General features: G+C 37.5%; 1 protein-coding gene across 1 annotated transcript in view; it reads left to right on the forward strand.

Moving 5' to 3' along the window:
- Window positions 1-16,086, forward strand: part of TRAPPC11 (trafficking protein particle complex subunit 11) — a 53,223-nt gene that overhangs the window by 21,022 nt on the left and 16,115 nt on the right. The window contains exons 11-23 of the mRNA XM_054485191.2: window positions 2,251-2,344; window positions 3,488-3,567; window positions 3,658-3,736; window positions 3,818-3,872; window positions 4,209-4,354; window positions 4,598-4,659; window positions 4,784-4,916; window positions 6,142-6,272; window positions 10,855-11,010; window positions 12,528-12,715; window positions 13,159-13,307; window positions 13,485-13,606; window positions 14,171-14,290. Coding sequence (XP_054341166.1) covers window positions 2,251-2,344; window positions 3,488-3,567; window positions 3,658-3,736; window positions 3,818-3,872; window positions 4,209-4,354; window positions 4,598-4,659; window positions 4,784-4,916; window positions 6,142-6,272; window positions 10,855-11,010; window positions 12,528-12,715; window positions 13,159-13,307; window positions 13,485-13,606; window positions 14,171-14,290 — 1,515 coding nt within the window. The remainder of the gene's footprint in view (window positions 1-2,250; window positions 2,345-3,487; window positions 3,568-3,657; window positions 3,737-3,817; window positions 3,873-4,208; window positions 4,355-4,597; window positions 4,660-4,783; window positions 4,917-6,141; window positions 6,273-10,854; window positions 11,011-12,527; window positions 12,716-13,158; window positions 13,308-13,484; window positions 13,607-14,170; window positions 14,291-16,086) is intronic.

Genomic DNA, 16,086 nt, shown 5'->3' on the forward strand with positions numbered 1-16,086 from the left:
AGTAAGTTAGTGACTATTTAGACAAGAGAAAATTACTTTAAAGTAAAAGCCACATTTTCATCCTTGTCACAGTATAAATCCATTGTTTTGTTTCTATGATCACTGCTGTAAGAGTTTGGAAATCTGTTTTGACCCACTGGAGAGGATAACTTGACTTCTTTCTCTTCCTGGGGTTTTCGTGTATGGAGACTTTTTTTTTTTTTTTTTTTTTTTTGGCGATGGAGTCTGTCTCTTGTTGCCCAGGCTAGAATGCAGTGGCACAGTCTCGGCTCACTGCAACCTCCATTTCTTCATCTCTTGGGTTCAAGTGATGCTCCTGCCACAGTCTCCTGAGTAGCTGGGATTACAGGCGCCCACCACCACGCCTGGCTAATTTTTGTACTTTTAGTAGAGATGGGGTTTCGCCATGTTGGCCAGGCTGGTCTCAAACTCCTGACCTCAGGTGATCCGCCCGCCTTGGCCTTCCAAAGTGCTGGAATTACAGGCGTGAGCCACCGCGCCTGGCCTCCTTAAGGAGGCCTGGACTCTTAAGAGTCTGTTTGAGGAGTAGTGTTAATTGCATAGTTTCTTGATGTTTCATTTTGCCTTTTTCTTGGAAGATTATGTTTAGATATCAGTTTTCCTATAAACACCTTTAAAATAAGAACATGGTATACATATATAAATATATTTATATTTATATCGTTACATCAGTTTATTTTCACTTAAAACCTGCAGTTCTCTTCTCTGAAGATGAGTAAATATTATCAGTAGTACTATTTTTAAAACTGTTCCAAAAACAAATAGGTTGTATATTAGTACTTAAAATGAATAGCTTTTTTTCTCTAAAATGATGATTTAGCTGTTTTTGCCATGCTATTTGTATGATTTGTAATTTTATTGTGTGTATTATATTTCTAAAGTTTGGCATATTGTAATTTTGAACACAGTATTTTAAAAAGTGACTAAAACTAGGTTTTATAAGAATGTAAGGAACTGGGCATTAATAAATATCATTGGTTAAAATGTAAAATAATGGGCCGGGTGCGGTGGCTCACGCCTGTAATCCCAGCACTTTGGGAGGCTGAGGTGGGCGGATCACAAGGTCAGGATATCAAGACCATCCTGGCTAACACGATGAAACCCCGTCTGTACTAAAAATACAAAAAATTAGCCGGGTTGGTGGCGGGCGCCTGTAGTCCCAGCTGCTGGGGAGGCTGAGGCAGGAGAATGGCGTGAACCCGGGAGGCGGAGCTTGCAGCGAGCCGAGATCGCACCAGTGCACTCCAGCCTGGGTGACAACTCTGTCTCAAAAAAAAGTAAAATAATATTTCCATCAAATAATAATTTGAGAAGTTTTAAAACTATGCATATCTTTTGACCTAGAATTTAATTTTTGGAAATACTAAGGCAGCTAATAAATTCTGAGATAAGTACCAAAATTTATTTTTAAAGTTGTTCTCACAGATTTATTAATTAATTGTAAAATAGAAATAAGATGAATAGCTCTAGGGAATTTCTTAAAATATGCACCAGTAAGCAGCCATGAAAAATAATGTTTTAGAAGAATATTTAATGCTGGGTTAAATATACAGAATATATTTAAATGAAAGAAGCAGGTTGAAAATTAATCATTAACAAATTTGTGCATGTGAAATCTGGAAGAATGATAACATACATTCTTAACAGTGGGAGTTGGTAGTAGGTTTATAAGTAATTTAGATTTTCATCCTTTTCCTTTTGGATGTTTTCTGCATTTTTCATGTATTACATTTCGGTTTCAGAGGGAAAAGTTAAAAAGAAGAAAAAGCACTGTAAATCTGTCAGTTCTGGTGCCAAAAATATTCCCCCACAATAGCAAGATTTAATACAGAAGTGATAAAGAAGGAAAATAGTGTCTTCTCTGTAGAACTCCTTGTAACGTTGTTTTCATTTACACAAAGAGCATATATGCATGCGGAATAAATATAGAGCATAATTTGTAATATATTTTTACTGGTTTATTAGAGAAAAGATTAAAAAAGTGAAGAAATTACTGTGAAATCATTCGTCAGAATCAGATCGATTTTTATGAGACTACCTAAATATTATGAAACATTTTTAGCTTAATTTTTGTTAAAATTTATGTTAAAATATTCACAAATTTGATAATTGAATATATGTTTGGTGGTTGTATTTATGAAAACTTTTTTGTTCAGCCAAAGATTGGGCAAGAGTTGATTTGCGATGAGTTCCATAAACTATTATTTAGGTTTGTGTTTTAATTTACAGGCTTCTGTAATGTATCCCAATCCTGATCCCTTAGAAACACAAACAGGCGTTCTTGACTTTTATGGACAAAGATCATGGCGACAAGGAATACTAAGTAAATAATTTTTCCCTCTGTCCTTTCCTCTCAACCTCAAAAGGCAACAATAGCTATAATAGATTTTCCACTGGCTGCACATGCATAAGAAATTATGTTGAAGTAAAAATATGTGCTTTTTAAACATTGTTTTTATTTTTAGAATGCTTTGTATATATCACTACATCTTAGAGTGACTTATAGGTAAAGTTGTTGATGTGATTAAAACATATATCTGGGTGTGGTGGCACATGCCTATAGTCCCAGCTACTTGGGAGACTGAGGTGGAAGGATCACACCTGTGAACAGCCGCTGCACTCCAGCCTGGGCAGCATAGTGAGACCTCATCTCAAAAAAAATACAACATTTGGACATCTGTTGTTTTAAATGACACATGCCACTGTTGTCTTATTTAAATATTTTAATTCCAGTTAACTTTAACAATTGATTTGACATTTTAAAACAGCATTAACTCGTATTACCTTAAAAACAATTTCTCTGCATATTTTTTAATACTTTATATGTAATTTAATTCAAGCAATTGAACTGTAACTGTTAAATTACTAGCTAGGCGAGGTGGCTCATGCCTGTAATCCCAGTGCTTTGGGAGGCCAAGGTGGGAGGATTGCTTGAGGCCGGGAGTTTGAGACCAGCCTGGGCAACATAGTGAGAACCCATCTCTACAAAAAAATACAAAAATTAGCCACACATAGTGGCATGTGCCTGTAGTCCCAGCTACTTGGGAGGCTGAGATGGGAGGATCACTTGAGCCTAGGAGGTTGATGCTGCAGTGAGCTGTGATTGTACTGCTGCACTCCAGCCTGGGCAACAGAGTGAGACCCCGTCTCAAAAAAAGAAAAAAAGGAAATGATTTAATCTCCAGCGAGTGTATCCTCTATAGAGGATGATATTGACATTGCTTTTCAGATCGTTGATTCCAGTAGGTAGAGGAACATTGAGCTCAATAATGTTCCCATCAGAACAGAACACGGAAGTTTCCATGTTAACAAAGCTGCCTCTTAGCACCTTTACAATTCTAGAATGTTGAAGAGTCTGAAATGATTATATTAAATAAAGGTTTCAAGGAGTGTACACATACAATGTTCATGTGAAGATTTATATTAAATGAGCTGTCTAAAATGAGTTGTGTCTCATCTTACGCAGGTTTTGATCTTTCTGATCCTGAAAAAGAAAAGGTGGGAATTCTTGCCATTCAGCTGAAGGAGAGAAATGTTGTTCACTCTGTAAGTTTTGTATCCAATATAAACTATTTTTTACAGTATTTAAGAAAAATATTTGTATTGAAATGTTTCACACTCTACTTTTTCTAATAGGAAATAATCATAACTCTTCTGAGCAATGCTGTTGCACAGTTCAAGAAGTATAAGTGCCCGCGAATGAAAAGTCACCTAAGTATGTATCCACAAACGTCACCATTGCATGCAACTTTGAATGACTTTAAGTTACATACATAAATCTTTTTTTCCTTTATAGTGGTTCAGATGGGAGAGGAATATTATTACGCAAAGGATTATACCAAAGCTTTGAAGTAAGTCCTGTTCACTATTTACTTTTACAAGTGTTTGGATTATCTGAAGTGAAACTGAAATAGAAATCAGTGTTGAAGGAGTTCGTATTTTCATGTTTATTTCTATTGTTGTTAAACTCCATTTCTGTAATGTTTTTTTCAAGTGCTATTGATGGCACAATCTTTTTCAGCGTTTTAAGAAATCTCATGTTTAGCTAAATATGAGAATACCTGTTCAACCATCTCAGTAAGATTTTTCTATACTTACATAAAATGAGGAAAGTATTTTTTTCTCCATGAACTCTTCAAACCCTTTCTTGTGAAGCCGGTTCAGTATTATATTTTGTCTTCTTTGAGGTTGCTGGATTATGTGATGTGTGATTATCGGAGTGAAGGATGGTGGACTCTGCTCACTTCTATATTAACTACAGCTCTGAAGTGCTCCTACCTCATGGCCCAATTAAAGGATTACATTACTTACTCCCTAGAACTCCTTGGCAGAGGTAACCTGATGTTTTTTGAGTAAAATTCTTGATATATAAAATTATTTAGCATCTTTAAGCTTTTTAAAATTTAAAGAATAATTTAGTCCCAGATAATTAGTATACTTTTACTATGTGCAAATCACTGTGCTTAGTCATCTTAAAGAGGTATTTATTATTATATAAAGTTTTTAAAACAATAAATGGGAGTAGTAGACTTAATTATAAGTACTTACAATGTTTTTCCTTCTTTCTTCATACTAGCTTCAACTCTGAAAGATGACCAGAAGTCTCGGATAGAAAAGAACCTCATAAATGTTTTAATGGTAGGTTGGAATTGTTTATATAGAGTGTGTTATTGGAATATGTGTACTTATATCTATATCAACTAATGCAAGTAATGGTTTTTATTCAACTAGTTGAATGAATGTTAACTCTGTGTTGATGCAGAATGAAAGTCCTGATCCAGAACCCGACTGTGATATCTTAGCTGTGAAAACTGCTCAGAAGCTGTGGGCAGACCGAATTTCTCTGGCTGGCAGCAATATTTTCACAATAGGAGTACAGGACTTTGTGCCATTTGGTAGGTAGCTAACGTCTACAGTATTATTTCAGAGAAATTGTCTTATTTCTACAAAATGAATAGGTGCAGAATAATAAATATAAAAGTCAAGAAAGAATTTTCAAGAAAGAATTTTCAAAGTATAATCATGTTATAGATAAACTGATTTTTTTGTGTGTCCCCTCAGTGACTTACAAAGATAGTTAGGATCTTAAATACTTGATTTATGTTTTAAAATATACTTTGCTCATTTGTAGTTCAGGTGTTATTAGAAACACTTGACAGTTATTTAAAAGGTTGTGCTTTACTGTCTAGATAGGTATTTTGAAATAATAAAATGGTTCTTTTTCATTTAAAATCTTGTCATCTACATTTCAGGAGCAGCTGTGTTTTTAAAATTAAAGATGGTTTTGAAGCTGTAATTTATTTAAATTTTATTTTATATTATTTATTTGTTCATTTATGTTATTTTTCTTTTTCGAGACAGGGTCTCACTCTGCCACCCAGGCTGGAGTGCGGTGGCATGATCTCGGCTCACTGCAACCTCTTCCTCCCAGGTTCAAGCGATTCTCCTCCCTCAGCCTCCTGACTAGCTGAGATTACTTACAGGCATGCACTACCATGCCCAGCTAATTTTTGTATTTTTAGCAGAGGTGGGGTGTCACCATGTTGGCCAGGCTGGTCTTGAACTTCTGACCTTAGGTGATGCACCCGCCTGAGCCTCCCAAAGTGCTGGGATTACAGGCACGAGCTACCATGCCTGGCCTATTTATTATTCTTTTTGAGATAGAGCCTTGCTGTGTCACCTAGGCTGGAGGGCAATGGTGCGATCTCCGTTTACCACAACCTCCACCTCCTGGGTTCAAGTAATTCTTGTGCCTCAGCCTCCCTAGTAGCTGGGATTATAGGTGCACACCACCACGCCCGGCTAATTTTTGTATTTTTAGTATAGATAAGGTTTCACCATGTTGGCCAGGCTGGTCTCAAGCTCCTGACCTCAAGTGATCCGCCTGCCTCGGCCTCCGCAAGTGTTGGGATTACAGGCGTGAGCCACTGCGCTCAGCCTAAATTTTATTTTTATAATAAAAAGTTAGCTCATTTGTCTCTTGAAGTGCCTTAAGTGCAGAAGTCAGTAAGAATGGTCAGTGCAGATGTGTCTTTCTGAAGAATAAATTTGGTTAACAGGATGTGTGTGGGTCGTGGGTATCTGGTTGTGCATAACACAGCCCTTTTGTTTTATTTCTAGTACGATGCAAAGCCAAGTTTCATGCCCCAAGTTTTCATGTTGATGTTCCTGTTCAGTTTGATATTTATCTGAAGGCCGATTGTCCACATCCTATTAGGTTTTCCAAGCTCTGTGTCAGCTTTAATAATCAGGTAATGATGCCATTTCATGTGTTTTTACCACATTTATCTTATTGTAGCTTATGTTAAACTAAAAACGAGCTGAGTGAATTTTATGTCTTAATGGTTTCGTAGTAACAAATGAACTTTGGTAAGGTCTATTCAAAAATATATCTCTAGGGCCGGGCACGGTGGCTCACGCCTGTAATCTCAGCACTTTGGGAGGCTGAGGCAGGCAGATCACAAGGTCAAGAGATCGAGACCATCCTGGCCAACATGGTGAAACCCCGTCTCTCCTAAAAATACAAAAAAATTTGCTGAGTGTGGTGGCACGTGCCTGTAGTCCCAGCTACTTGGGAGGCTGAGGCAGGAGAATCACTTGAACTTGGGAGGTGGAGGTTGCAGTGAGCTGAGATCGTGCCACTGCACTCCAGCCTGGTGACAGAGCAAGATCTGTGTCAAAAAAAAAAAAAAAATATATATATATATATATATATATATGTTTCTAAACTTCTGGCAATTCAAGTTTACACTTTGCTTACTCCAATTTTTATTTTCACTCCATGTTTATAAAGTCTTAAGAATTCTGTGTGTGTGTGTGTGTATATATATGTACACATACAGTATATATATGCTTTTTTTTTTGTCTTTTTTGAGACGGGGTCTCGCGCTGTTGCCCAGGCTAGAGTGCATTGGTGCAATCATAGCTCACTGTAGCCTCAACCTTTTGGACTCCCACCTCAGCCCCCTAAGTAGCTGGAACTACAGGCACCTGCCACCACGTCTGGCTAACTTTTGTATTTTTTGTAGAGACAGGGTTTTGCCATGTTGCCCAAGCTGGTCTTGAACTCCTGGGCTCCAGTGATCCATCAACCTCAGCCTCCCAAAATGCTAGGATTACAGGTGTGAGGCATCACATCTGGCCTTAAATTTTTTTTATAATGTATACTTGAATTCCAAATAAGGTATATTCAGAATGAATAAAATTTAAAAAATCATTTGGTTTATATTCTGCTTCAACATTATTAGTTAATGTTATTAGTTTATGATTATGGAACTAATTTATGTTTGACATTTAAAAAATTGAAATGGAATAGATGGATATAATGTGAAAAGTAAATGTGTGTCTTCTTTCTTCTCCATTCTCCCACACACCCTCTACGTTAACTTCTTGAATAACCTAGACATTTTCTGCACATGAATATATAAGCAACTTTTTTTCTTGCAGAATTGGGATCATATCATATTTCCTGCATTTGAATAGATTTGAAGCATTATATAGTATATAGTCAAGTACTTCATTACAACTCTATTATAAACTCACTTAGTAGATAATCATCTTTTGATTACCCAGAAAGTATAGTGAGTCTTTCACCAACAAGCATTTATTGAGAGTTATGATATTCTTAACATGCTGAATCTGAGTATAGCATATGTCGACCTCATTAAAATGTAGGCATTTTGGGGACAAGGGCCAGGACAGAATCAAAGATTGCCCAAGTAGGTAATGAAGACTAAATTACGTAGTGTAGGCTAGAAAGAAGGACAGCTGTAGTAGGCATGCCAGAGAAAAGGGAGGGAGTTCCAAGAATGAAAATGAAATTACAATAGGTCGAAAAGATGGAGGGGGAGAACATGTTTGGCAATGAGAAAACACTGCATGGAAACAGAAGTGCACAATCTATGTTTCTGAGAAAGTCACGCCTCCCTAGAACAGAGGGTTTATAGTGCTGGGTGGTGGGAAATAAGCCAGGTGGCTTAAAGGAACCTTGAAGAGTTAAGCGGAGATAGGCTAGTAAACAGATGTCTTTGAAGATTTATTTGTTCTTTTATCTGTGTTCTGTTTATTGGATGGTGATAAAGAAACGTTATCTGTTTTATTAGGATTTGATTCATAAGAAATGAGAAATATCTCTGTAATAGAAATGATTAGATGAAGCTGGGTCACCTGAAGATCAGTATGTTTTATTCAACTTCAGACTCTTGCCCAGGGATTTCCTCTAATCCGTTTGAGAATTTTATTTTAGTGTGTGTGTGCGTGTGTGAGAGTGTGTGTGTGTTCGTTTTGAGACAAGGCTGCACTCTATCTCCCAGGCTGGAGTGCAGTGGCACCATCTTGACTTACTGCAGCCTTAGGCTCCCAGGCTCAAGTGATCCTCCCACCTCAGCCTCCTCTGAGTAGCTGGGACTACAGGCACATGCCACCATGCCCAGCTAATTTTTGTATTTTTTTTTATAGAGATGGGGTGTTGCTGTCTTGCCCAGGCTGGTCGTGAACTGCTGGGCTCAAGGAGCCCACCCACCTCAGCCTCCCAAAGTGCTGGGATTACAGGTGTGAGCCATCGTGCCTGGCCCAGTTTGAGAATTTTAAAGCAAGAGCATGCAATTTATTCTTAAAGTTTTAAGAAACTTTATTCTAGTAGCAAAATAGAAATAATATCATGGAAGGCAATTAGAGGCTCTTTATATTAATCCACGTACAAAAGTACAAGTATCGGAATTAAGTTGCTGGTGTTGGGAATGGAGATTCAGGGATACAAGAGGCATTTAAAAATAGATAAATCTGGATTGCCAAGTGCATATAGCGGCTGAAAAGTGGGGATAGAATGAATGAAGGACAGGAGGTTTTGTACATGCCCTTTCCTCTGCTTGAACTGGTTTGCCCTCCTCTCCTTCTTGCCTTTTCTCACTGAAAAGCATTACTTCTTCAGGGAAGCCCCCCTGACTTACGTGACTGAATCACTTAGCCGGGCTCTCGTAGCCTTGGTAGTGCTAATCACACTGTGGTTTCCCCATTGTCTGTGTGATTATTTGCTAAATTACCGGTTTTTCCTTACTGGAATCTAAGTTCCACAAGGGCAGAAGGGCAGGGGTTTTTTTTGTTTGTTTGTTTTGTTCATTATGAAATTAGAGGGCCAACACAAGGACTCTTTTTTTTTGTTTTAAAGAGATACTTTGTTGCCCGGGCTGGAGTGCAGTGATGTGATCATAGCTCATCTCAGCCTCAAACTCCTGGGCTCAAGTGAAGTATGGGGACTCTTATTTTACTTTTCCCTTAATAGCCTACTATTTCATTTCTTTTATTTCCTTTTTTTTCCAACAAAAAATATAAACTACTATGATTAAAAACTAATAAAAACACTAAAATGGAATATAAAGCAATTCGTTTTAAAATTTAGATTATATTCTGAATATATCTTATTTGAAATTCAAGATACGGGCGGGGCGCAGTGGCTCACGCCTGTAATCCCAGCACTTTGGGAGGCCAAGGTGGGTGGATCACTGGAGGTCAGGAGTTCGAGACCAGCCTGGCCAACATGGTGAAACCCCATCTCTACTAAAAACACAAAAATTAGCTGAGCGTGGTGGCGGGTGCCTGTAGTCTCAGCTACTTGGGAGGCTGAGGCATGAGAATTGCTTGAATCTGAGAGGCGGAGGTTGTAGTGAGCTGAAATCATGCCATTGCATTTCTAGTGGGCGATGGAGTGAGACTCCGTCTTAAAAGAAAAGAAATTCACGATATAAACCATAAGAAAAAAAGTAGAGTAGGTTTTATAAGCATGGAATAGAAATGAAAATTAGCAGCAAAGTATAAAACTTGAACTGTGTAAGAATTTCTAAGAAGGTAATTTATATGCTGGGATAGAAGATGGCTCTTGGAAAGGTCTTGATATTTATTGAACAGATGAGAATGGTGATTCCACAGATAGAAACACGAAAGATGTCTTCCTTTACTCATCTATGAGGATTGTTCTCTTCTGGGAAGGCAGATGCACATTCACTTTGGGACATGCTGAGTTTCAGTGGTAGTGGACTTGTCTTCTAGACAGTTGTGGATATAAGCTTGTAATTAAGGAAATAAGACAGAATAGGACAACTGTATGTGAGAGATACTAGCAACAATGGTATGGTGATTGTGGAAACAAATACATTTCCAATGAAGTGAACATAGAAATGAAGACCTGAAAGAAAGCAAAGGAATGGGGCTGGGCTTGGTGGCTAACACCTGTAATCCCAACACTTTTGGAGGCTGAGGCAGGAGGATCACTTGAGCCCAGGAAATTTGAAACCAGCCTGGGCAACGTAGTGAGACCCCCATCTCTACAAAAAATAGAAAAATTAGTCGAGTGTGATGGTACATGCCTATGGTCCCAGCTACTTTGGAGGCTGAGGTGGGACTATCCCTTGGGTCCAAAAGTTTGAGGCTACAGTGAGCCGAGATCGTGCCACTGCACTCCAGGTAGGAAAAACAGGAAGTAACCAAGCAGGATGAGAAACAGGAAAGAGTATAGCATCACAGACGCCAAGTAAAAAAAGGCTCTTCAAGAAAAGGAGGTGATAAACAGTAGTGTCCAGTGCAACAAAGAACAAACTGTTTCTCTGGGAGAGGGATAGCTAAATATTTTCAGAAAACAGTTTGTGTGTAGTGAACTGTTATATTATGGCAGCAGTAAGTGGATAAGTGCCTCTATTTGGCATAAAAATACTTCCTTTTATTAGTAACCCTTCATAATGTTTCAGTGTTTGTGGAGCTATACTAAATGAGCTCCAAAGCACTTGGCATTTAGGGTTAGCAGACATCTGACATTTGATGACCCCTGTTCACCTTTTTCAGGAATACAACCAGTTCTGTGTAATAGAAGAAGCATCCAAAGCAAATGAAGTTTTAGAAAATCTGACTCAAGGAAAGATGTGCCTAGTTCCTGGTAAAACAAGAAAACTGTTTTTTAAGTTTGTTGCAAAAACTGAAGATGTGGGAAAGAAAATTGAGGTTAGTTATGAACTTTGTTTTAAAATATTTTTAATAATAAAAGTAGTATGTTTATATCAATATTTTAAATAATACAAAAGTTTATTAAGTAAAAAATGAAAATCTGCTACTTGGACTTCCTAAAGGAAACCATTCATAATAGTTTGGGAAGTTTCCTTCAGACATTTTTCTGTGAACATATTTGTAGTTTAAAATTTTTTGCAATTAAAAAATTGAGAATATACTGTACATAATAAACTGTAGCTGGCTTTTGTCATTTAATAGTGTATATTAGATATTATTTCTTGTTAGTACATAAACCAATCTTGTTTTTTAATGACCACATAATCAGTTAAGGAGTTTTAAACAATGTATATTATGTAATATAGCAAATATATTTTTTATGTTATTCCGACTGAATATCTTTTGATGTTTAAGCATTACTGAGTACATATTTTTAAAGAAAAATGAACATATATATTTGTAAAGATTGATATAGTATAGATAATTGAAATGCCTTTTAGAAATATAGGATCTAAGTAATATCTTTATTGAGCATAAACTCTGGAGCCAAACTGTATGGGTTTAAATTACAGCTCTCTAGCTTATTAGCTTGTGGCCCTGGGCAGTTACTTAGCTTCTATGTGTCTTCTCAGTGTATTCATCTGTAAAATGGGGATCATAAGAGTACTAATCTCTTAGGATTTCATGAGGATTAAATCAGCTAGTTAATGTAACTTGCTTGGAATAGTGATTAGCACACAGTAAGCACTCATTAAGTGCTTGTTTTTCACGACTTGAATGGGAATGGTTAGCTAATCTAAACTTGGGACCATTGCTAAGATAAATGGTATATAAAGTTATGCAACCAGTGTTCCCATAACAGTTTCTGTGAACATGTTGATTTTATTATTCACCAGTATCCAGAATTGTTTGCTTATTCATTAAAAAAAAAAAACTTTCATGGTTTTGACTAAATGCTCTAATTGCATATTTTATTTTTTCATGGTACCTAAGGGAACCTACCAGACATAAATTATAATTAGTAATCCTATTTGAGTCCTTTTTTTAATGGTTTTAGTTGAATAGAACATGTATTCAATTAATAAAGCATTTTATTGCTAATACTATAAATATTTTTGGGAAAAATATTTGTGGAATCGGAAATGAGGTTATAATGTATCCATAGCCATCACAATACTTATTTCATTCAGCAACCACTAATTGAACCTTCGTTACATCAGGGACTATGCCAGATGTTAAAATCATAACACTACTGTGCAATCAGCCTGTCAACAGAAAGTCAGGTTATTGTCTCTGTTTTAAAGGTGAAGAAGTTGGAACCCAGAGCACAGTTAGTCTCTGTCCCAGCCCGAGTAAGACCTCTAATAGCAGGTGTTCTGACTTCTGTCACACTGGGGGTCTCTAGATGAACTCCATGATCTAGCAGTCAACGATGTAATTTTGGTGAGAGGGGATGGTGACAAGCACATAGGAGATGACATTGCCAACATCCTTTTTTTTTTTTTTTTTTTTAGATTACTTCAGTGGATCTTGCTCTGGGCAATGAGACAGGAAGATGCGTGGTTTTAAATTGGCAGGGAGGAGGAGGAGATGCTGCTTCCTCCCAAGAAGCCTTACAGGCAGCTCGGTCTTTCAAAAGGCGACCTAAGCTACCTGACAATGAAGTTCACTGGGACAGCATTATAATTCAGGCAAGCACAATGTAAGTCTGCTTTGCTAAGCTGATATTAAAGGTCATCCTCTTATTTCTTTTGCTATTTTTTTTGGAGACAGAGTCTCTCTCTTGCCCAGGCTGGAGTGCAGTGGTGTGATCATGACTCACTATAGCCTTGACCACCTGAGCTCAAACGATCCTCCCACCTCAGGCGCTACCCTTGCCTTCCCCAGTAGTTGGGACTACAGCCAGGTGCCACCATGCCTGACTAATTTTTGTATTTTTTCTAGAGATCAGGGTCTTACTATGCTGCCCAGGCTTGTTTCAAACTCCTGGGCTCAAGCGATCCTCCTGCCTCAGTCTCCCAAAATGCTGGGATTACAGGCCTGAGCCTCTGTACCCAGCCTCTTATTTCTTTTAAATACTTTATTTAAATAATTTATTTGCTTTTTTTTTTAAATCAGTTACTTAGCTAAGATTTCTTTTCAAAGGATCATATCCAGAGTTCCAAACATTTCTGTACATCTGCAACACGGACCCCCTGCACTGACTAATGAAATGTATTGTTTGGTTGTGACTGTTCAGTCCCATGAAAAGACCCAAATCAGAGATGTGAAGCTCACCGCTGGCTTAAAACCAGGTAAGCATTCCTTTTTGTAAGTTTGATCAGTATTAATCCAACATTAAATAAGCATCAGTGATGTCAACTCTAGGACTTTTGTTTACAAGAAGATATGGCATAGTGCTCTTCACACAGTATTGTATTGGGATAATGTTTGAATTCTTTGTTTTGAAGAACCAATATTAACTCTTTTAGGACAGGATGCCAATTTAACTCAGAAGACTCACGTGACTCTTCATGGAACAGAACTGTGTGATGAATCCTACCCGGCTTTACTCACTGACATTCCTGTTGGAGACTTACATCCAGGGGAACAGGTAAACTTGGTCAACTGGGATTGAAGAGGAAATCAATTAGTTTGTAGTGTTAAATATATAGTGAGTTTTTAACAGTTCAGAGCGTTTTAACACATATTCTAGGACTGAAAAAGTGATTTAACTAATGAACATTTCATACACATTTTACATACTTAAATGTGTAAAATGTCTTAAGCAGTTTTTCTACAAGGGAATTTAGAAAACATGCTTAACATGAATTAGTGGGCTAATAAAATAACTGTTGTTTGTAACTTAGTGCAGTTAACTTCTCAGTCAACTTCTGCTTCCAAACTAGATAGAAAAATCTTTTGGAAGTTAAAGAACAATAATTTCTAAAAGATGCAGTAGTACTGATCCCGCCCTTATGCTGTGGCCACAGTGTAATGAGAGCACTCTTCTACAGTGGGAGCGCTGATGGTTACATTGTAACATTCTGTAAAAGTGATAAAGGATTTAGCCAGTTGGTATAAATAAACTCTAGAAGGTGGGAACATTATCCTAGAATATACATCAAGAGGAAATATCCGTAATACTAATTAAATTACAACATTTATTTTGTTACAGCTGGAAAAAATGTTGTATGTTCGCTGTGGAACAGTGGGTTCCAGAATGTTTCTTGTATATGTTTCTTACCTGATAAATACCACCGTTGAAGAAAAAGAAATTGTTTGCAAGTGTCACAAGGTATTTTTTTTATAGCTACTTTATGAAGCATCGTATGCAGAGTATTCCCATTTTGTGTTATTTTAGTTTACCTATAAAATAAGCATAAAATAAGCAGTTTAGGTGCTTATAGTCTGTTATAAATTTTAATTAAGCTTTTTTTAAAATCACTTTTATTGAGATTTGTTTAGGCTGGCATTCACTGCTCAAACATTAAACAGAAAATTAGCTTATATGGCTTTTCTTTTTTTTTTGTTTTTTTGAGGTGGCGTTTTGCCCTTGTTGCCCAGGCTGGAGTGCAGTGGCACGATTTTGGCTCACTGCGACCTCCACCTCCCAGGTTCAAGCGATTCTTCTGCCTCAGTCTCCCGAGTAGCTGGGATTACAGGCATGCACCACCACGCCCAGCTAATTTTTTGTATTTTTAGTAGCTACGGGGTTTCTCCATGTTGGTCAGGCTGGTCTTGAACTCCCAACCTCAGGTGATCTGCCCACCTTGGCCTCCCAAAGTGCTGGGATTACAGGCATGAGCCACTGGACCCGGCCTATATGGCTTTTCGTATAGAGGATCAGTAGGTTTGAGATCTCAAGCAAATCACATGTGAGATAAAATCTGTAAGTTGACTTATATATAGAAGGTTCTGGAGAAAAGGAGGTCTCCCTTTGAAAAGCATTTTTCTGTTATTAAAAAATATTGGTAAAAATTGTTTTTGGTAAGTGCACATGAAAGTGAAAATAGGAACGATCACAGTTACAGTTCACAACTCGAAGGCAACTGCTAACTCTTTGTATTTCTTATTGGTCTCTTTTCTACTTCTAGAGATTTTTAACAGGCCATGTTTCTAAATAGATTTAACTGTGCTGTATATAATGTTTATGTTCTCTTTTGTTAGTAGAACATTATGATATTTGGTATCTTCTTGGTCCTGACAGTAATGTTGTCTTAGTTTTCTCTTAGGAATTGGGTCTTCAGCCCAGCAGAGGAGAAGGCCTATAGCAATTTGGGGATTTGTAGTTTTGTTACTGCACAGAGTCTGGGCTGTGGGCTATTTACTAGTCATTGGGAAAGAAAATCGTCTCAAAATTGTTAGTATTTCCCAAGCGTGAGAGAAGAAGGCATGTAATGTACTGTCGAAAATTTCTCATAGCCTGGTATAATACATAGAGTCCTATATGGTAGCTTAGGAGATAAGGGTGCCAATCTCAGCACATTATATGTATTATCTCATTTGATTTTTCTAACAAGCCTGTGAGGATTATGAAACTGGGACTTAAAGAGACTGCATGAGTTGAGCATCCCAAATCTGAATACTCAAAATCCAAAACGTTCCAAAATCTGAAACTTTTTGAATGCCAGCATGAGACTCAAAGGAAATGCTCCCAGGAGCATTTTGGACTTGGAATGCTCAACAAGTAAGTATAATCCAAATACTCCAAAATCCAAAAAATCTGAGATACTTCTGGCCCCAAGCATTTCAGATAACCTGTATAACTTCCCCAAGGTCACATCATTAGATTCAAGGTCACACAGCTAGTAAGTCTGTATTGAGCCAGGATTAGAATTCGGCTCTGTCTGGCGTTACAGCCTGAGCTTTTAACCAGTATGATCTTTTTTAAAGGTTTCTTACCAAGAGGTTGTGTTATTTGTTTTGAAAGATGAAATAACCCCGTTGTTTTTTTTTTCTTTTTGCTTTTATTTTTTTATTTTGACATGGGGTCTCACTGTGTTGCCCAGCTTGGAGTGTAGTGGCACGATCTTGGTTCACTGCAGCCTCCACCTCCTGGGTTCAAGCAATCCACCCATCTCAGCCTCCCGA

Source organism: Pongo pygmaeus, chromosome 3 (genome assembly GCF_028885625.2).
Source record: "Pongo pygmaeus isolate AG05252 chromosome 3, NHGRI_mPonPyg2-v2.0_pri, whole genome shotgun sequence".
In the NCBI taxonomy this organism is placed as follows: Eukaryota; Metazoa; Chordata; class Mammalia; order Primates; family Hominidae; genus Pongo; species Pongo pygmaeus.